General features: G+C 42.0%; 1 protein-coding gene and 1 long non-coding RNA gene across 5 annotated transcripts in view; one reads left to right on the top strand and one right to left on the bottom strand.

Moving 5' to 3' along the window:
- tnn (tenascin N) overlaps positions 1-21,292 on the top strand; it is a 40,252-nt gene extending 18,960 nt beyond the window's left edge. Inside the window, exons 9-19 of one of the 4 annotated variants that reach the window (XM_008299602.1) lie at positions 6,509-6,772; positions 9,232-9,495; positions 9,871-10,134; positions 12,130-12,393; positions 14,725-14,855; positions 15,438-15,576; positions 15,653-15,804; positions 16,177-16,273; positions 16,412-16,576; positions 17,203-17,366; positions 19,862-21,292. In XM_008299602.1, coding sequence (XP_008297824.1) covers positions 6,509-6,772; positions 9,232-9,495; positions 9,871-10,134; positions 12,130-12,393; positions 14,725-14,855; positions 15,438-15,576; positions 15,653-15,804; positions 16,177-16,273; positions 16,412-16,576; positions 17,203-17,366; positions 19,862-20,014 — 2,057 coding nt within the window. In that variant the 3' untranslated portion in view covers positions 20,015-21,292. The remainder of the gene's footprint in view (positions 1-6,508; positions 6,773-9,231; positions 9,496-9,870; positions 10,135-12,129; positions 12,394-14,724; positions 14,856-15,437; positions 15,577-15,652; positions 15,805-16,176; positions 16,274-16,411; positions 16,577-17,202; positions 17,367-19,861) is intronic. The other 3 variants (XM_008299603.1, XM_008299604.1, XM_008299605.1) reach the window with 3 other exon arrangements.
- On the bottom strand, positions 14,341-19,788 carry LOC103370519 (uncharacterized). The gene is made up of 3 exons (XR_520894.1): positions 19,685-19,788; positions 14,719-14,827; positions 14,341-14,522 (listed from the first exon to the last, which is right to left on the bottom strand). It is a non-coding gene; the product is annotated as an uncharacterized LOC103370519 (long non-coding RNA).
- Positions 21,293-21,750: the final 458 nt, after the last annotated feature.

Raw genomic sequence — 21,750 nt, 5'->3', positions numbered from 1 at the left:
GGAATTAAAACTCCCATCATAAACGATGTATAAACATAGAAATATGTTCATAACTTAGCAAGTGTGAGAGTTTCTTTAGCCTTTTTCTGCAAGATGAAATGTTTGTTATGTACTGTAAACTTCCATATCTGCTTTTGTTGCGACTCTATTACCCGTCCTCTCTCCGCCCGTGATACACTGCAGATACGCTTTTGTCGAGTGTGCACGCTGTGATTCTGTATGTGGCTTTATAAAGTCCTTCTGCTGCTTTCATTTCCAAAAGTAAAATGATTCAGCGGCAGCAGACAGGAATCTCCACCCGGAGCAGACGTCTCACAGACACCAACCTGCCAAAAGATTATAAGGTGTATAAACACAACATACCACGGCTTCTGCTGCTGATTCAGATTCAATAAAGTCACCACCAAGGTCTTTATAACCCAAAGCAGATGGCTTGGCTTAAGTCGAAGGGTGTGAATTTTGAGCCTTTATGTTATCTGGATACACTATAGCACCTAGTGTGGTCCGGTGGGAGTTCCCCGTCCGCTCTGACTTGTCCATCAGAGATTTTAGCTCTTTACATTAAAATTTGGAGGAAAGAAAAAAATGTCAGTTGAAAATGTGAGAAGGAACATTTTATAAAAGTCATGGGAACTCAAAAGGAATTCATGAAAGGTCAACCTGAGACTGACAGACTGTGTGTGTGTAAGTGCTCTTTGTCTGTTTATTAGATTGGTGTGGTAGGAGAGTTCCATCGGCCTGCTTCAATGTGTGAATATGCACTCTGCAGCAAGCACAGAAAAATGCTGTTTAGTTTGTGGTTTCTAGATCTGGATAACATTTGGACAAGGTTATCAAATCAAATCAAGTTTATTGTCATTTTGCTGTGCAATACAACAGTAGTACAAACAAGACGAGAGAGCCTTTCTTCAGGATCCAAAAACTAAAAGCAATTAAATAAAGGAGAACTGTATGTTTAATGCTATAAAACTTGCATTTTTGCACTTAATCTAAATATACATGAGTTCATTTGCAAAAACAGGTAACTCCATTTTTGTAGATTTTCTGAAAACTTGTTTTTTTTGTTGTTTGCTCGAGATAATATCAATCAAACTGAAGTTGAGTGGATTTCACCCAGCAGAAATGACAAAAATAGAGATAACTTTGATTGATATTGTCTCAGGCAGACGATGGAAAAGTGGGTTTTCTGAAGCTTTGTGAAGACGGAGTTATCTGTTTCTGCAAATGAACTCTTCGCATGTTCTTCTTGTGTTGGACTGTGTAACTCTGGGGCTGAATTAAGATCAGAATTGTGTGTATTTATAACTTTTTGCCATTTAATATCCATGCTAAACTTATTGTAGGTTCATAATTCTGCATGTCAGAGTGGTGTTTCTGTTGATGGCATTTATACATCCCCAGTTGGAACTAAGAAAAAAAAGAAATTGTGTGTTCATGAGAACTGTTAGAGCCTTATATAGTGGATAAATGATGAGAGGATGATTTATAATGGCAAGAAATAGATTTCACGTCACTCATGTCATATGTTAGGTCTACATGTAGCCGTATAGATAAGTCGGGTCTGTCATGAAGAATTATGAGCTGCTTACGGTACATATAGATTCTTGGCCAAGCCTCAGAAAAGGTCTGCGGTTGCCAAGGGACTCCTCGACGAAGCATAAGTCACACCTGACATATTGTAGTCTCTAAAAGAAAGGAACCCTATTGACTCTGTCTGTAGACACGCTGTGCGGTTCTCCACTGTACAGCGGGCCGCGAAGCTGCAAGGCTGCAAATGATGAAAGACAGCCTGTCACCGTGTGCCTTGTGGTCAGTGGCTCTGCCGAACACGCCACCCATAATGGATAAGCTGTTTTCCAAATGGCCGAAGCCACAGCTTGTGTTGTGTTGCCCGATAGCCACTGACGCTGCACAGCTAGTGGGGTAGAACGTCTGGAGTAACTGGATCCATCATACTCTGTAACTTCAGAGCGAATGTAGGCTGGGAGCGCCCAGAAAAGAACGGGGGGAGGAAAAAAAAAAAATCTAATAACATAGAGAATTTGTCAGACAGTCAAGGCAGCAGCTATACTGCTTATAAGAGTGAAATGAATTGGACTTCTTTGTTCAGAGGGTGAAACAAAACATCAAAGAGGGAGAAGGAAACCTGTGTTCAAAAGAAAAAACAAGGCATAATAGAGCACAGGGTGTATTCAGAAGGTTGTGAACCAGATAGCAATTAATTTGTAGTGAGGAATAATTGTTTCTCTCAGATCATCAGGGGCCTTCTGCTCAAACATCTCTGAATCATAAACTATCAATATTTAAAACAACATCTGGGAAACTTTAGCTTGATATATCAAATGCTTACTGGAATTTAAATGTCTTTTTTCTCAAATTGCATGTTGACCCATTTTATTAGGCTTTGAAATTCAAGACTATGTTTAAATGACAATATTTCAGGAGCTATTAAAGATAAAAGCCTGACATTTCCACTGTTGTTTCTCGTCGTGCCATTGTTGTAGAATGTGCAATATTAGACACGCATAAATATGACATATAAAAAGAAAAATTTAAGTCCCATCTCTGAGCACAGATTAACAAAAGCATTTAGTCAACTTGAGATATTTTCAGAATTTTATGTAGCTGCATGTTCCTATAATGGGCTGCAAGGTGGCTCAGTGGTTAGCATCGTTGCCTCGCAGCAAGACGGTCGCCGGTTCTTGTCCTGGTGAGGACACCCGGGATCTTTCTGCGTGGAGTTTGCATGTTCTCCCCGTGCAGCGTGGGTTCTTTCCAGGTTCTCCGGCTTCCTCCCACAGGCCAAAAACATGTTGAGGTTACTTGGTGATTCTAAATTGTCCGTAGGTGTGAATGTGAGTGTGCTTGGTTGTCTGTCCAGGTGAACCTGCCTTCACCCTGAGTCAGCTGGGATAGACTCCAGCCCCCCATGACCCTCGTGAGGATTAAGCGGTGTATAGATAATGGATGGATGGATGTTCCAATAACACAGAACAAAACTTTTAGAATACTTTCTTACATGAAATGAGACGCATTAACCCTTTTCTTTCTGAGCTGTCCAACACGCGATAGAACATTTTCTGTTCTATCGCAAACAAAAAAGTTTGCAACGAGATAAAAGCGGCAGTTGATCTTCCTCAGAGTGACTGTACGGACTGTATTCCTTGTAAAAGATTCTAAATTTATCATCAATCATTCTCCAGGAAGTCTGTCAGGCCTGTTTAAGTTTGAGTGACAGTCGCTTCGCAGTCGCTGCCAAATTACAAGATGCAAACACAGTCTGCTCGGAGCCACATGCTGCCACTTTGTCAATCAAGTCATATTCTCACACTTTGGGTGTGAAACTGGGAGATTGTTAGTTGTAATGGCAAAGTGTTCACAGCCTGTGTGAACGTTCAATATGGTACATAAAGAACCAAGTTGTTTTTATTGAGAAATCTGCTTTTATACATATATATTTTACAGTATGATTCAAAGACGTTAAATGGATGCCTGCATGTTTTGTACACTTCCTCGCGGTGCAGCTCACTTAGCGTTGCTCACTTAAAGCACTTGGACTTCCACTCATTCGTTTAGGCCTTGGAGGAAACACTCAACCCTAATAAAATAGCGCTATTATAAATTCTGTCTGTGGTTAGCTCATGACAGACTGTCAGACCGTGCAGCCGCAAGGACGGGAAAGTGACAGAAGGAGAAGAGAGGAGAGACAAAGAGAGGATCTGGAGTTAGACAGCTGCGTAGTTCCTTTTTTCTCCTTAATGCATCATGAATCAGTTTTCATGATGCAGACTGCACGCTGACACAAGACTGACCTCGACTGAGCCGCTGCCACGGAGGAATAATCCTAAATGATGATTGCTTTTACATTTCCCTCCACTTCCTCTGCGCCTGTCTTGCCGTGCCTCTGTGTTCCTCCCGTCTCTTTGTTGCCCTCTTTCATCCAAGATGCCTCGACAGACCCTAACACCCGTCCGCACACATGCGCCACCAACTGCTCCGCCTGCGTCTCCCATATGTCTCCTGTGATTCCTCAAACCCGCAGACTTTGGTAACGCAGGGGTCTCTGTTCCTACGTCTTCTTCCCTCTGCGGCTCCTGCTTTATAGGGAACAGGACATGTGTTGGGTTGTGTGCGAGTGGTGTTCTCTTAAACAGCTTCACAGGGCTCTTCAGCTGAACCAGACAACAGATTCTCCTTTAGTTTGTTTGTCATCTTAAGCATCTATGCTAAACAAATCTCAACAATGAGTTTATTTGCACAATATTGGAAAAAGCATCCTCTGCTGACCAAAAAGGAAAGACACCAATCAGTGCATTCCTTCAAATTGCTCCATTGTTCCATGTTGACTGCTGCAGAATATTTGTGCGTCTCAGTCTTGACGGACCGGCATAGCCCATCAGGAGCGCTTGTCAAATGTTCAAACGGCTTCAGAAACTGCCTACCCGCACACATTTCCCATGTCAGAATTGTAGGGACTGTGACAATTTTTGTTGCTTTCCAAAACCAGCTATTTGAATTTCACGCTCACTTCCGCCAGCTGCGCAGAGGAACATCTCTCTCAGGCTTTTTTTTTTTTTTTTTCCCCAACTATTTCCATCATTTTCCCTGTACACAAGAAGAGAGAAAAAAAAAATGCAGCACTGTGAGTATCTCCAAGGACAGATTGTTTGAAAACACCCACTGTTGTCCCCGCATGGAAATGAATGCTGCATCTCCCCAATCTCTGTGACTGCTGGCCTTTCACCCTGAGTTTGACGGTGACCATTCAGGACAGCAATCAGCACTTTTTTTTTTCCCCCTCCTCCTGAAAAGGTTAAAGAATGTACATGTCAAGTCATCTGTACGTGCTTCGTGCTGCTCTGAAAGCTTGCTTTCCACGTTGCTTCCTGTGCTCACACTCCATTAAAACAATCAAAAGAAGAAACCTTGATTTATGCTCTACGTTTGCCATTGTTGTGCCGTGCTTATCCTGCCCCATGCAATGTAAGTGCAGTGCTTCTGCTTGATTGAAATGCCACAAAATCTTTCACCTGCTGTGTAAATTCACAGGAGAAGGATCCAAATCAGCAGAAACATACGGACCTTTTGTACGCAATAGTTTTAAATTATAAACAGTAGTAATGGCTGGAATTAAATCAGTATGCAACACTTCTGTAGAAACTTCACAGCTTTTCTTAGCATGTGTCTTGTGGTTTTATAAACTATCACTAATAACCAATAACCAGTGCAAGTAGTTTGATTACTACTATTTTGCTATACCAGGCAGTCAGGATTGCAGAAACATATCCAATTATTTTTTTAACTGTCATACGATGTAAAAGATCGCCACATGTGAAGGTTCACTGTGTTTCATCAGATGTTCTCGCCAGGGGAGAGATCCTTTCACTTTCTTGTATTTGTCTTCTACTTTAACATTAACCAAGGCCAATGTGAGCGGTTTCTTAGCAGCAATAACCTCTGATCACAGCCCTGCAGTGGAGGAACTCACAGACCAGCATAAGCTGTGCTTCTTGGACAATAATGCGTCTAAACCTTAAGAGATGCTAACTGACTTGAGAAAGAATCCAATAGTCTTCCCTCCCGGTGTAAATAAAGATCAGGCAGTTGAGGTTGGGCAGCAGGATAAAAAATCTCTGCACTTTAATCAACACTAACCTGACCTTCGGGCCTTTTTCTGTGTGGAGAAAAACCACATGGACTTTTATTGCAAGCTTTGAAGTTTTGATGTCAACAATAACTTAGTGAAAGTGTTTTATTCGTGTTTTATTGAATCTGTCCTTCGTCAGCTGGTATGGGTCACTTAACCTTTTCAAACTAGAAACAGATCGCATATGCAGCAAAACTGTGGGCGTGACCTCGGGTGACCTTTCTCATCTCTATTTTGTCAGGAGAAGTCGATCTGATCCCAGCCACCTCCTGTCTTAACAATTCAAGTTGCTCCCGTCTGTCTGTCTGCAAATACAACCAGCCAACGTGCAACACAAACAGACTTAAAACTCAATGGGATTTTTTTTAAACTTTGTGTTTATTTTCTATTTTTTATTGTTTGTCTGATGATTATGTGATTACTCCTGACTGTGTAACGATTTGCCCCTTGTGGATAATTAAGGTATCCTTGATTCTTTGTGATTTAGTCATGAGAATTAGTTTGGTGTAATAAACTGGCAGATGTTTGTTGTTCCGAATAGTTCCTCACGGGCTGCGTTGTTTAATCTTATAATACCTGCCAGTAGGAAACTGGTTTTATGACTTTTTCCATTTACCACCAAATAGTCTTCCTGTTCCGTTGTTTTTGCTTAGTTTGTTTTGTTTACACCATATATTCCATATCTCAGTGATGAATCTCCTGGCTTCTGTTTTCTCTTCTCTGGGTGCAATTAAATTGTGCTTCCTGCCCGATGGAGTTTCCACAGCCGATGTGGACGGAGCTGATGAAAAAAATCTGTGAGCGAACTTTTCAGTTGTTCTTTTGGTTCTAACGTCCTTCGTGGTCTCGTTACATCTTCAGACATTGATAGTCCAACAAACCTTTCGACCACCGAAGTAACAGAAGACACCGCGACAGTGTCCTGGGATCCGGTTCAGGCTCAGATCGAGGGCTACATGCTGAGCTACACCTCCGCCGAGGGATCCAGCTCTGACATCCCCGTAGGACGTGACAGCACCTCGTACAGGCTGGTCGGCTTGAGGCCCGGAGTCCTCCACACTGTCTACATCTGGGCCTACAGGGGAGACAGAGTCAGCAGGAAGAGTTCCACCGAAGCTGAAACAGGTAAACTTTGAGTCGCTGATTTGATTGTTTGTCCACCGTGATTTAAGAGCTTCACAGAAGACCTTTATATTCGTGTAAATGGTGGAAAGCTGAGTTTAAACACCGGGCTGAAATCCACAGAGGGAAGACACAAAGCGTAAACCACAAGCCCATCTTTTGAACACGATGGTAAATCTGCTCTGAACAAATAAGTGTACAAGTGTTTTTATCCTCTCTGTACAGTTTGTTGCCAGCTGCACACTGACCTGTGATTCTCAGAAAAGTGTTCAAACGCAGAGCATTTCTTTTCTCTCTTTTGACCTTTTACAGCCTGTGAAAGGAGGGAAAGATGTGTTCGGTGTTTTCTTTTACTTCCTTTGTGCGAGATGCTCTCACCTCGAGTAGACCTCGTGTACAATGCACCAATCATTCGCTTTTGATCTTTAGTCTGTTGGATTTCTGCACAATTTTCTTGTCTTTTTGTGGTGGCACCGAGTGAAAAGCATCAGTGGAGACATTTTACACTTAGCACGCTAACCCCACTTATCATAACTGCCAAGAGAGAGAGAGAGAGAAAAAAAAAAAAAAAAACGTGAACTCTCACTGAAAAACTATTATCTTACATAATTGGACTGGACACATTGTTTAAAGGCTGTTCAGTTTAGCCTGGGGCTGAATGTCCATAAGAAGTTTGAGACGAGACAATTTTGCTTCGTCAACAAAGCCGGCTATTTGGTTTCCCCGGTCTCGTATGTTCTCCTGTCTCTTAATCTGACTGTTGTGCAGGTTAGCAGCTGCTGCTGTCTGCTTGCGTTTACGTTTCGGAAGAAAGTCAGCGGAAGAACAGTTTTGAGTACTGACTGGCGTTTATCCAAGTAGTTGTAAAAATTTAGCTGAGCACCAGGATCAGAAACTTTAAGGACATTTACATACTGAACAGTAAGGGAGCAGATATTTCTCACAGTCCTGCTGCACTGTAAAAAAAAAAAAAAAAAAAAAAAAAGAGTTTTCTAACAGTTTTAACTATTAGTTTACAGATTTCCCTGTTTTGTTAAATTACACATAATAACTGTTTGTTTTTTTTTAAACTAATTTACATGTTAATCTTTAAAAAAAAAAAAACAAACTGTAAATCATTTCCACAAAAAAACAAATCAAACAATGTTCTTTTATAATGTGTGGCTGTAAAATCACACACTTTCACTTCATCTAAACCTTTTAAAATGTCTTTTTTTTTTAACAGATATTTGTCGTTTTGTTCACAGATTTTTTTCATACACACTCTAACAAATTTCCCTGTAAAATGAAGTTAAACTACTGGCAGCTGTGGCAGATTATTTAATACATTCAAGTCCATTATTTCAAGACAGCACAAATCAAGCTGTAGCCTCGGCACGTTTTTAGCATTTTTTTCCTCCATAGAATGATTATTTTTTTGTCTGTCTTTGTCTGTCTTTGTGTGTTTAGTTATGTGGACTAACAATTTTAATAATGACAATGTCAGTTCGTCAAAGCTGATATTCATCATTTATAGATAACGTGTGGGAAATCAGTCTGAACCGTCCATCACAGGCCTGACACAAAGAGACAGACAGCTCACAATTTTAGAATCAAAAATCACTTTTGAGGAGAGCATCCACAGAAAACCAATGCAGACACAAGGGAAAAACATCACAACTCCCCACACGAAGACCCCAGCCGATCAATAAATTCAAACCCTTCCTGCTGTGAGGCGACGGTGCCGACCACTGCAACACCGCGCCACCCTGATGAGTCCTACAGCACAGAGATATGTTTTATATAGAGAAACTGATCTCAGAAACGCAGATGCAGGCTACAACTCCACTTTGACCAAATATGCAGTTACTGCATTTTCCCCCATTTATTGCAGCAGAGTTGTCCACAGATGGAAACTTGCCACATCCACTGCTAATCTGAAAAGACAGTAAATCTTTCCAAGTTGGAATGTGATCTGTTCTAATGGCATGAGCTAGTGAAATGCACTGAGATATCAAAATCAATGCAACTATACAGCAACACGAGTGGATTGTTGTTTTCAATGACATCATTCTTTCATATTGTGCTCTTAGCAAAAAAATAATGTGTGCTTCTATATAGTTTGCATGTTTTTTTTATTAATATAGTATATAGTACCACTGCTTACGTAGTCGTGTGATGTCAAACTTGGATTCAACACAACATTTGTCTTTATTAAGTGATATTGACATTATGTCAGCCTTCTAAAAGAACTGATCAACTTTTAGTTTTCACATTGAAGCACAAACAATCTGTTCAATGAGGAAAAGAACAAGTCTGATCCACGTTTGACATCTTCTGTAGTGTTTCTAACCTCTGGATACAACTACACACTGCTGATTTCTATTTCTTTTTTCTTTTTTTCTATCAGCAGTGTGTAGTTTCTGTCATGTAGTGTAGTGATGTATTCTAGTCGTGTCTACTAACTCTAACTCCCCACGCAGAGCTGGATGCTCCAACTAATTTCTTGGCCCAGGATGAGACAGAGTCCAGCCTCATGGTGTACTGGGATCGCCCTCAGGCAGAAATTGATGGCTACATCCTAACCTATAGCTCCTCTGAGGGCTCAAGTGAGGAAATCCTAGTTGGGTCTGACAGCACTTCATACATGCTGACTGGCCTGAGGCCAGGCGTTCTCTACACTGTCTACATCTTGGCCTTCAAGGGAAGCAAAGGCAGCGCGAAGACCTCGACTCAAGCCGAGACAGGTCCCACATCTACAACTTTCTGTTCAAAATCAAAGAACTTCAGTGTTTGAGTAACTAATGTGAAATGTAAAGGAAACATCTTGACTGATGACATCCTTATATATTTTTCTCTTAAATATAATGATATATAGATGGTTGACAGATTAGAGTAAATAAACAAAGAGTTCTAAAGTGTTTCACAAATCACTACAATTCTAAATATTCACTGATTTGGTCTTACAGATGTGTCCAAAATGCCAGTTCAAAATCTCCCTCTGGTGCACATTTGAGTTGAAATCTGATATTTTTCAGCTTTAATTTGTCACCCATCTGTTCATTGTATTTTGCTTTACTGTAGTTTGTGTGTTAATGTCCACCACTAACATCTTTCCGTAGAACTGGATGCTCCTGCTAACCTCTTAGCCCGAGATGAAACAGAGTCCAGCTTCAGCGTGTCTTGGGATCCGGTCCAGGCTGATATTGATGGCTACATCCTAACCTACACCTCTTCCGATGGCTCCAGTGGGGAAATCCCAGTGGGGCCCGACAGAACCTCTTATTTGCTGACTGGTTTGAGGCCTGGAGTCCTCTACACTGTCTACATCTGGGCTATCAAGGGAAGCAAAGCGACGAGGAAGATCTCAACACAAGCCGAGACAGGTGTCAAGCAGCAGTTTTTGTTAAACCAAATTAGCTGTCTGGTCCATTTATGTTTAATGCCTCAGGTAGCCCATGCTTACAGCTGTTTTGACAAGACAACAAGGCAACTCCCTTGTAAACCCTTAAAAGAAAAAAGAGATTGCGTCTCACATGGTAGACCGATCAGAATCTGCTTGTTTGTTTAAAGCAGGTTTCCAATGTATTCCACCATCAGCTCATCCATCTACTTGCCAACATCTTCTTTGGGTCATGAAGAGCGCAGCAGCCTGACGTCTTTTTCCTCAATAACTTACCTCAGCTCTTCCTGAGCAGTCCCATGCCAGCTCAGAGGTGTAATCCCTCCAACATGCCCTGGGACAACCTGCAATTTCTTCTTAAGCAGCCATACCTCCAGGGAAAGGAGGGGCTTAAGGCTATTCTTTCCAAGTGACCAAAACACTCGCTTCCAATTGCCATGCTGGTAGCTCAACCACCTCCCTTCGTATTTCCTCTCAGAGCTATGAACCCTTCCTTCATTCTCGCAGACTGAGGTTAGCGAACACGTTGGCGAACTTCATCTCAACCTCTTTTATTCGATGATATCTTTATTTCAGTTGATCCTCAAGGTCTGCCATTGCAGGTGAGAAATGGCTTGAAGATTGACTCAAGAAAACTCAAAGCTTTGGCTCAGCTGTCTCCTCGCAAGCACCATCTGAGATAATGTCGGCATCGCTGCAGCCAATTTCCTCTAACATTCAGTTTGTTCAACTACGCTCGTGTGTAAAATTCCAATTTACTTGGATCCTTGGGGCAGCTGACACCTTATCTGAGTAGGATGAGACATTATTTGACAGAAGAGGATGATAGAAGGCCTGAAGGGACTCCTTCCTTTTCACAGCCTTTTTCAGTCATCGTGTGCACTGGCAGTTCTTGAGTTGCCACAATCACAAGCACTCTTGATCTTCAAAACCATAGCACCTAGCACCCTGATAATATTGCATAATAAAGCCGAGACCTGAAATTATTCCAGGCAAAGAAAGCAGGAATTTCCAGCAAGTTCAGAGGAATACTTTGAGCAATAAATTCTCCTTGCAGCGTGCTGATGCAACAGCAGAATCTCCAACTGTGCAACAGCCAGAATTTATTAGCATGTCCACCCTGCAAACTCGGCGGGTGGTTCCTGAATATGATAAATACCACAGTCTGTCAATAAGTCTGGCTCCAAAACAAACACTGTGTCCAGAGGTGAGACCAGAAATATTTAGTCTGTACGTCTCAACCTTATGCAGTAGCTCCGACTCGGTCTGTCCCACATGTTGCACGTTCAATCGCTTTTTTTTCACTGGTGAGGTCTGCATCATCAAAGTCTGTCCGTGCCATTTTCCTAAAAAGAATGACTCCTCCATTCAGCATTTCTGGCCGAGCTGCTAGATTTATCCAGCCAGCAGGCCTGGCTTCAGTGTGGGCTCCCATGCTGGTTTTGTCAGCTCTTGCTAGAAGCATGTCCCTATACAGAGCTGGATGTTCCTCCTATCCCTTTTTGGCCCGAGAAAGTCAGAAGCCATCTTCAATCAGAAGCCATCTTCAATCAGACCACGTCATCAGACCACGTCCAGACAGAAATCAATGGATGTAATCACAGATCTAATGAAGACACAAGCGAAGAGACCCCTTTGGAGCCAGACACTGTTACTTACAGCGTCTAACTGAGCTGCCTGACTTTGAGCTGTAAATGGGAAACAAAGCAACCAGCTTTCCACTTCCTTCTATTGATTTTATTTTTTATTTTTTTTAAACATGTGTTTTTTGTGGTGCATTCTGTTTATGCAGTCATCTTTTTTTTTTTCCTCATTCACTCACAGTCATGTTGCTAGAACTTGTAGCAAATCCAAGCTAGGTTGTTTCACTTCCCACTTTAGTGAGAGATGAAACAACACCTCTTGTAGTATGCATAAGTAGTTCTCGTAGTTTGCATGAGTAGCATATTTAACCACCTCCACTAACATCTTTCTCTAGAACTGGATGCTCCTGCTAACCTCCTAGCCCGAGATGAAACAGAGTCCAGCTTCAGCGTGTCATGGGATCCAGTCCAGGCAGAAATTAATGACTACATCCTAACCTATAGCTCTTCTGAGGGCTCTAGTGAGGAAATCCCAGTGGGGTCTGACAGGACCTCTTACATGCTGAGTGGCCTGAGGCCTGGAGTTCTCTACACTGTCTACGTCTGGGCCGTCAAGGGGAGCAAAGCCACCAGGAAGATTTCAACACAAGCCGAGACAGGTTAATACAATATAAGCAGGTGGATTTTCATTCGGTAATATTAAAGTAAAGGACTCTTTTTTTTTTTTTTTTTTAAAGGGAAATTAATCAGTTAACTTAAAATGTAACAGCTAGATTTCTGGTTTCAAATGTATGGATGCATTTGGGGGGGAAAAAAGCTAAATACTATTCAAAACTCTGCTTTTCAATTAAAGGAGGCCTCATTGTGAAGTTCATACGAGCTCACTCTGAGAATTAAACGTTAATTTTAAAAACAGATGATGTGAAACACAGTATAATAAAACTGGATGACATCCAGAAATCAGGATTTTTTAGGATTTATTATGCTGTCAGGTAATGGAATACTTATACGGACGACCCAACCAGTAGGGGATTTGTTTTAACACGCACATATACATACATGGTGGATGGCAGGTTAACAAGAGGGGTGCAAATTAGTCATTTTGCTAACAAGGGGGAAGGCGCCCCCTCACATTACCTCCTAAACATACCAACCCTAACAATATCTTTGTTACTAGGCATCAAAAAAAGCTGGCCCCCTAAGTACTGTAGCTGTGAGACTGATTTTAAAAAACGCTGTCATCTTAAAACAAAGCTGCCTTTCAGTGATGGGTCCCAGGTGCTCGGTACATCCAGCAGCTCAAACAGGTTAACTGCTCTATTAATGCTAACAGAAAGATCTGAGAGCGCTGATAAGCCGAAGCCGTCAGTCAGGCTCTGCTACACGTGGTCCTAGTTTTGGGGGATGCACAGAAGCAGAGAGGTGTCACTTTCCTTTTTTTTTTAGCAGATTTATGTGCTGACACAGGAAAGCCAATGATGAAAAGGACAAGAATCAGAAATCTTATTATTCTAATTCTCCTAGGTTGTGGATTCCTCAGTAGTGGGTGTAGTGTGTATGTTAAATAAGAGGACTGCATATCCTGGTATTCACGAGGGTCAGAGGTTAAGTGAGTAAGAAAATGCGTCGGAGTAATTTGGTTTGAACGAAGAGCTTTGGGCGGTTTTTGCATCTTGTGCGGGGGAGTTTTTGGGCGAATGTAAAGCAACCTGTAAATTGAAATTGATTCGCGTCATCCTCGTAACAGTCAGTACTGTCAAAAACAGTAGTAGCTCTACTGGAATTGATTTTTTTTGATGGTTTAAGCATACTGAAGGGCAATCTATGCTTTGATTTATGAAGCTGCAGTCTTCTCAGAAAGTGAACAGTTGCTTCTTCTGAGGATGTAAAATACCAGGAAGCACCAAAACTTCGGAAATGCTTCTCACAGACCAGTCCAGGTCGTTGGGTTTGTCCCTCGAAACTCTAGCGTGGCGTAAAAACACGGCAGCACATGGGGAAAGGGTTCCAACAAGGGTGTCATTGTCTAAGCCAGATGATCTGTAAAAATCTCCTGGGAGCTCTAAGTGAAAACTTTCAATTAGGCAGCAAATGACCAAGTTTTGGATTATAAACTTTTTCTCGTCGTAAGTCATCAGAAACCGCCGCTGTGGCTTCAAAAAGGAAAGTTATTGTGTCAAAAGATATCATCTGGGATTCATAAAAGCTCGTGTTATTACACTTGTGACTTTACTGGACGTGGTAACAAGCGCCATTAATATGTCAGCTGAAACTCTGTCAAACCGGCATCGCTGAGTTTCACATTGCTTTTTCTCTTCGCTAATGAAACCAGTGGTGCTAAAGAATTTGTTCACACAGTTCTGGAAGATGGGTATTTTTAGCTAAAAGGGAGCTGAAAGTTATGACTCCTAATAAATAATAGATGGTTTGTGATGATTTTGTACCTCATGGTGACGTACATGTGCGCCTCCTCTAATTTCTGGAGCCATGGGAGGTTACAGCTCCCACCGCTCCAGCAGGCGTCCTCGTGTCAGACAAATTATTTCAGCGTCTGTTTCAGGTCGAACCTCGGAAGCATTTAAATCAGAGAGGCGGAGGGGGGGGGGGTAACTGCTAGTTTATTTGCAAAAGGCAAATTGTAACTGTGCCGGCAGATGGTAGTCATCACTGTTGCTGTGCTTCAGATGGAGAGAGGCTGAAAAGCTGTGCTGTCAAACACATTAATCTCACGCTCATCATCGCGGGTTCATTAGGGGAATAAAGAGCGATGAATGGCTTCTACTCCAGGCTGAAACACAAGTAAAGTATGAAAAAAATAGCAAAGAAATTATTAAAATATAAAACCTTCAAGCACCAAAAAATGCTAAAAAGGTGTTTTTCAATAAATGCAGGAAAAGCCCCAGTACTTATCAAACCCAGAAGTAACATATTAATAAATGGATTCGTGCTCTTGTACTGTAATCCGCTCTGGTTTACACTCATACCCGCAGAAATTGATTCCCCCAAGGACCTGAAGGCTGCAGATGTGACGATGGACTCTGCTTCTTTGACTTGGATTCCTCCTCTGGCTGACATCGAGGGCTACATCCTCACCTACCGAGATGAAGAGGGCAACATGGAGGTACTGAGCCATGAGGTTTAGCACACATTTTCTCACATGCACATCGCACCACAAGGTGGGCAGCACGGACACAGCGGTGTCCAGATACAGCTCATGTTTTATACAAGTGATGGATTAAATTACAAAGAATACACCCTCGAGTAGAAACGTGTAGGAGGATGCACAAATCCTCTTACTCTGTACTGGGATTTTTTAGTTTGTTTTTTTTTAAAATACAGCCTGTGGAAAAAACTCTTCTCCCTATCTAATCTTTTAAATCGATTTGGATAACTCTTTAGTGCCTGAAAGAGGCTGAGGCTAAAGGTGCAAGTTAAATTTAAGCTCTGTGGAACACTGACCTCTTGTGGCAGCAAATGGAACAAAATAAGCTTTTTTTTTTTTTTTTTTTAAAGAATACAGGAGCCAATTTTATACATGTGTTAAACTGAATTTTAATACAGTGTCATTAATCATACAGTGAACTTGATGAAAGGCTCTTTTTTTTTTTATCTTGAACCATGTATACATTAAATCTGAGCGTATGATGTGATTCATACTGAGTGTTCAGCAGGATTATTCTCATCTGTTCTGTGTTGCGGTCAGACTGTTGAAAAGCAGCTCGGAGCCAGCGAGCGCAGCTTCACTGCATCCGGTCTGGAGATGGGGAAGAGGTACATCGTGACCATTATCGCCTACAGGGGCTACAAGAGGAGCAAAGTGGTCGAGACCGTCTTCAAAACAGGTCTGTGCCTTAACGTCACCCAACAATACAACAGCTCATGAGCAATAATAAAATAATGCTGCATCCCCTTCCCTAGTTGGACTCCTCTACCCCTTCCCCATGGACTGTGTTCAGATCATGAAGAACGGCAACAGGAACAGTGGCGTCTATACCATCTATATTGCCAACGATCGCTCCAAACCAGTGGAGGTTTTCTGCGACATGGACACTGATGGAGGCGGCTGGCTGGTAGGACTTACTGATGAACTCAAGATGTTTAAAATACCATGTTCTAATAATACTAACGACACTAAATCTGTGATCTAAATGACACCTCCACCAATTTATACATCAAAGCAAATGTATAATTTCTCTCCAAGGTCTGAATCCTGATTATGGATCCATTTTTTTTCTAGTCATGAGACTGAAAAAAAAACACGATGTCTTTATTTTCTTTTTTTAAAACCTGTCCTCCAGCTTTGTTGCTAACTAACTATCATATTTGACATTTATTATCACTGGATTATTTGCGGTGGACATAATACCCAACAACCCAAAGCGAATAGTTTGAAATGCTTCTGCAACATCTGTCCATGAAAACCCTGTGCATGCTCCTTTCAGATGCTCCAGCGCCGTAACACTGGCAAGCTGGACTTCATGAAGCGCTGGAGGCAGTACATAGCCGGTTTTGGCAACCTCACAGACGAGTTCTGGATTGGTGAGCGCTCCGATGGTTTTTTTATTTTTATTTTGTATTTTTTTGGGGGGGGTTGTGCAGACCTTGAAACATGCACACATGAACAGCAATGGAGCATCTCTTCCCTCCTTCACATTCTTCGTCTGTCTCTTCCCTCAGGTCTGGATAAGATATACGAGCTTACCAACACTCCTACTCAGTATGAGCTGAGGTTTGACTTAGGCCTGGGCTCAGAGAGGGTCTACGCCGTATATGACGACTTTAAGATTGCACCAGTTAAGCAGAAGTTCAAACTCACTGTTGGCAAATACAGCGGGACAGCAGGTGAGTATTTTTGCCCTTAAGCCTTTTAAAAAACTACATGCAATAATAATAATAATAATAAAAAAAACAAAAGGCTGAGACTTTGAGGATGCACAGCTTTCCAAATTTACATTTCTCTCTAACACACAAATAGAGTTATAGACAAAAAAAAAAAATAATGGAAAATATAGCAATGAAACAGACAGGGGCATGAATAGAGGTGGTTCAAGCTGTGGGCGCCCCACCCATCGTGCTGTGGGGTGCTGAGAAAGCACATATAAAACAACAGCAGGTGGGATATTTGTTTGAGAAACTTCCATACAGTCGGTAGCTATATAGGGAATGTGGTGTCTGGAAATGGCAGGGTTTAAGCGAGCTTTGAAGCCAGACAGATACAGACACACAGCAAGTGGGACGCTGCGTCTATACCACAGTGCGCTGAAGCAACATATACCGCCGTACTGAATCACTCTCCGTTTGGCACTTTATTAAATTTCTTCCTTAAGGGAACAAACGTGGTAAGCAGCAAAAATCTGAAATATATTGTGGATAGAGAAGAGGTAGACAGAATAAAGCCCCGTTCTTTTGAGCTTCAAGTTGTTTACAGGACAAACTGTGAAACCTCTGATGTCGCTGATGATCCTCAGGTGACGCCATGACCTACCACCAAGGCCGGCCCTGGACTACTATTGATTCGGATAATGACATCGCCCTGGGTAACTGTGCCTTGACTCACCGTGGCGCCTGGTGGTACAAAAACTGTCACCTGGCCAACCTCAACGGCAAATGGGGTGACAACAGGCACAGCACGGTGAGTGAGCAAGGAGGCAGTTCTGCAACACTAAACTGTAATTTTCTGTCACGAGGTGCTGTCCAGCCGGTTCGGAACATGTCAGCGTGGGTTTTTGAAGGGATTTTTTAGAAAAGAACAAAATGTGTGTTTGTGGCGGTGGTGGTGGTGGTGATGGTGGGGGGGGTTGGAGGGGAAGCAGCTGTAGCGTAGGAGTAGCAGAGTAGTTTATCCACCGATCACAGCGCTTGATCTACAGCTCCTTTGGTGCACATTTGTCCTTGAGCGTGGCGTTAAGGAATGGATAAATGAGAGGCACCTTGTAAAGCACTTTAGATTAGAAAAAACAAACTATACATTGAAATGCAATCTATTATTTATCTACATTAGCATGCATACAATTCAATGTAAAGCTAACTGTGGTAGAGCATATGGTTATTTATTTATTTTTATTCATTTATTTATTTATTTGATCATGCATTTAACATAGAAAACATCTGATGTATTGTATGTAGAGTGTATAGCATTAAGCTAATTTTCAACTCCCGTCCCTGGTTGAGCTTTTCAGTAAAAATAGACAAAGCACCAACAACACTAATAAAAACAGCACAGACAATATAAACCCCTACACACACACACGATGGCACAATCCACAGTCAGTCAGACCTTTACAGATGTCATGGATGGGTACATTCTTGTTTTTCTTTCAGCCAAGATTTAACTTAAAAGTTTTTAAATCTGCGAACATTTCATTCATTTCGTGTGGCGATGTGTTGCCCTTGATTGAAAAGGCTCTCTGACCAAATGTAGTTCTGCCGTAACACATTTTGCAATTGCTGCTGTTGGAGCTTCTGGTGGGCCATTAATTCACTGGTCAAGATCAAGGACAAGCTACAGAAACGTTAACATCATCGACTCTGGTTTTTCTGACGTAACGTGCCTTTACACCAATAGGGGGCACTGACAGTATAGCGTGAGGAGACACTTGCCCTGATTGCCACAACATTAAAACCACTGACAGGTGAAGTGAATTGTTCTTGTTACAATATTCTGCTTGGCTCCTGGGATTCATGTGGATGGTACTTGGACACATACCACCCAACTAAACATTGTTCCAGACCAGACACAACACCCCAACACTTGTGGCCTCCCCCCAGCAGCCACCCTACAAATAATGCTCGACTCAAGGAGCAGAATAATGTTCCCAAGGTCTTGGCCTTCAGACTCTCCAGATCCCAATCTAACTGTGGGAGGCATCAGAACAAACCTGATCCAACACACAGAACCTGAAGGATCTGGGTGCCAGACACCACAGGACACCCACCACCACGGGGCTCGTGATGATTCTTTGACAGCTCGATCCTGTTTTGCTGGCACAAGGGAGCGCTATACGATACCCAGCTGGTGGTTTTAATGTTGTGGCTGATGTGGAGTATGAGGTGTATATACCTCTCATTGGATCATGCACTAATTCCATTATTTCCATTAGATTACTTTATTATTGGCTGTTTTGTAAAAAAGTTCTCCCATTTAAATCAGCTAAATATTAGAAGATGTGCTGTAAGCTTGTCTCGAAAGCAGTAAAGACCAAACAGATACCTCGAGCGGATCCCAAAACTGTTTCATTCGTTATGTTTACCAATCTGAACTCCTTCGGCCCAAAAAGACTGTGTGGAAAATAAAATTTTCACAGAGTGTTTTTTAATTCAACAGTTATTGGAAACCTTCGCTGTGAGGTTTAGCTACAGTGTCAGGGAGAGTTTTGCTTTTTTAAAAAAATCATTTTTCACTGTGTGCACCTCTGCTAACTTAAAAAAAAAAAAAGAAGAAATATACACAACCAGGGCTCACAACAAACAGCTACTTCAGATGCTATTATTTCTAACACTCAATACAATATTCAAAAAACACAACTAAACATCATGATTAAAAAATGCACCACTGTTATTTGGGATCTTTTCTAAACATGCCTGCAAGAAAGGAAACAACAAACGCTCACCGGGAGGCTGGTCCCTGGTCAGCAATCAAAGACAACTTCACCTCAGCCCACTCCCGCTTGTTTTGTTTCGGATTGTCGAGGTGAAACAGAAATGGCCAGAATCCATCAGCGGTGATGAGAAAACACATTCCTCACACCAGCTATAAACCATAAGTGTTTTTTACCAGGCTGATAGGGTAACAACAACAGTTATTATGTCTAAGGGAGACTGATACTGAAGGAAATGCCGGGGGATTTCTCTGCTCTTGTCGAGACTTCATCCATAATATTGCCGTTGCAGATGTCTCCCGCAATGTGTGTCGGCGAAATGCAACAACAGTCAAAACAAGTTTGTACTCACATGAAATGAAGCCAGAGGCTGGTGTTTATTACTATTTGTCATTCTGCCTGTCTGTGGCGCCTCTTCGGGCCTCCATCTCCCTCCTCCCTGTCTCTCGCTCTCTCCTCTCTCTCACGTCGTCTTACTTAACTTTTTCCTCTCGATCTGCTCTTTTGCTGCTGCTGCTGCTGCTGCCAGGGAGTGAACTGGGAGCCGTGGAAGGGCCACCTGACGTCCCTCGACTTCACCGAGATGAAGATCCGACCCCTGGGAGCCCTGTCCAGCAGGAAGAGGCGGTCGCTGATGATGGCCAGGGAGAGGAGCAGAAACACAAACCTCCAGAGGAAATGAAAGAGCACCTGAAACCACAACGGAAGTCATCGGCCTCCCCCACGAACCCGCCGTCACGCTACATTTAGACGTTTCTGCACGTATGTACATACATATGGCTCCGACCACACCAGAAGTCTACTTGCCTCCACGTGCCTTATTTCTTTGGACACTTTTTAGGAAAAGAGAAAAAAAAGCTCATATTCAATAATAACTTATTATCTGTCATTTGTATTCGAACCAGAAACCCCTAGGTTTGGTGCTGATTGTAGGAAAATGGGACATAATAACCGCCTTTGAGTTGTGTTGAAGTGACGTGAAGCTGAACATTAATGAGTTTAGTCTATCAGTTATAATATAATTGTAATTTTAGAAAACTCCTGTTTCACTGGTTTTGGTGGAAACCTCAATTATTAGTCAGGAAACAGAAGATGGAAAACTACTTTTCTCCAGTTACTGCATTCATTTAAACTTTTTTTTTTTAAACTTGCAACCCAGGTGTATTATGTTTTTTGTTTTTTTTTCATGTGTTAGGAAGAAATTGAGTGTATTGGCCTTTAAGAGCATAAACGTAAAAACAAAGCGTCAAGCATGGTTTGTGTGTTTTGTTAATGGATGAGGTGTAGGCTGTCAGTTAGCGCCCAGAGTTTATTGATTATGAAGCTGGCTGGCTCCGTCACATTAAACTGCCAGTGTGCCTCTAACACTGTCACATCACATCAGCTCGTATAGGACAAGCCAGAGAATAACAACAGATGGCTGCCTGGCATATCCATACCGCCGCTGCTTTACATTCATATGACAGGGACAGCTCGTATCAATCACCGTGATGCGCCCGCATCAAATGTCAGGAAGAATGAAGTTTGTTTGCCCCATCCTCAGGAGCTTAATGACCAAACTCTTGTTTTCAATCTGGAAAGCTGACAGAAGTTATTAATGCTGCCTCGACTTTGACTTTACTTAATTACATTTTCTTTTTTTTTTTTACCATTTTTATTACAAACTTGGTTTATGTGTCAAGGACGGAGCACATCAATCTCTGCTAATCTGCCAGGATTGATTTGTAGCCCCTGCCTCTCATACATTTTGCATTGTCCCCCCCTCCCTTAAAAAACACCTTTTTAAGATTTCATGACCCATAAAGGTTTTATTCCGGCTAATCCTCAATCAAGATTTTCAAGGTCAGAAACGAGGACCTGTGTGTTAAATACTTCCTGTACTGATTGTGTTGTCAAACCGAGCCGCTCGTTCATATTCACGCCGCCGTTCTCGGAATAAAGAAATAATAATTCAAAAAAAGCAAGTTTTGTTATGTGAAGATGCTGTGATTTTTTCCCCCCTCATCTTTGTAGTTTGAACAAAATAATTAACAAGCGTAGCCTCCCATCTTTTGTGCTTCACAGATTTTAATGAGGTGGGTTGAAAACCGGGATTCATGCCGCAGAAAAGACAGACACCGTGTTGTGTTCTTTTGCTATTCTTGTAGTGTTTCATTACTGTAAGCAGATACACAGCAACGTCCACTCCAGCAGCTCTGTGAGGCTGCATACGGTAATTCAGTGATTCACATTTCTTCGAGCCTGTTTCACCGTAATGTAGTTCACACATGCCTGTGTACGCATACAGTAGTTATTAGTTTCTTCTGTTCATCCTGGCCATGAAAACATCCCTGAATAGAATTTCTATAACCGTGTAGTGAAAACAGCCTCGCACGGAATGCATATGTTAGCAAAACTACTCTTCATGATGGAAATTGT

Source organism: Stegastes partitus, unplaced genomic scaffold (assembly GCF_000690725.1).
Source record: "Stegastes partitus isolate 25-593 unplaced genomic scaffold, Stegastes_partitus-1.0.2 Scaffold1437, whole genome shotgun sequence".
Classification (NCBI taxonomy): Eukaryota; Metazoa; Chordata; class Actinopteri; family Pomacentridae; genus Stegastes; species Stegastes partitus.
This window is presented reverse-complemented; position numbering and strand designations above follow the sequence as displayed.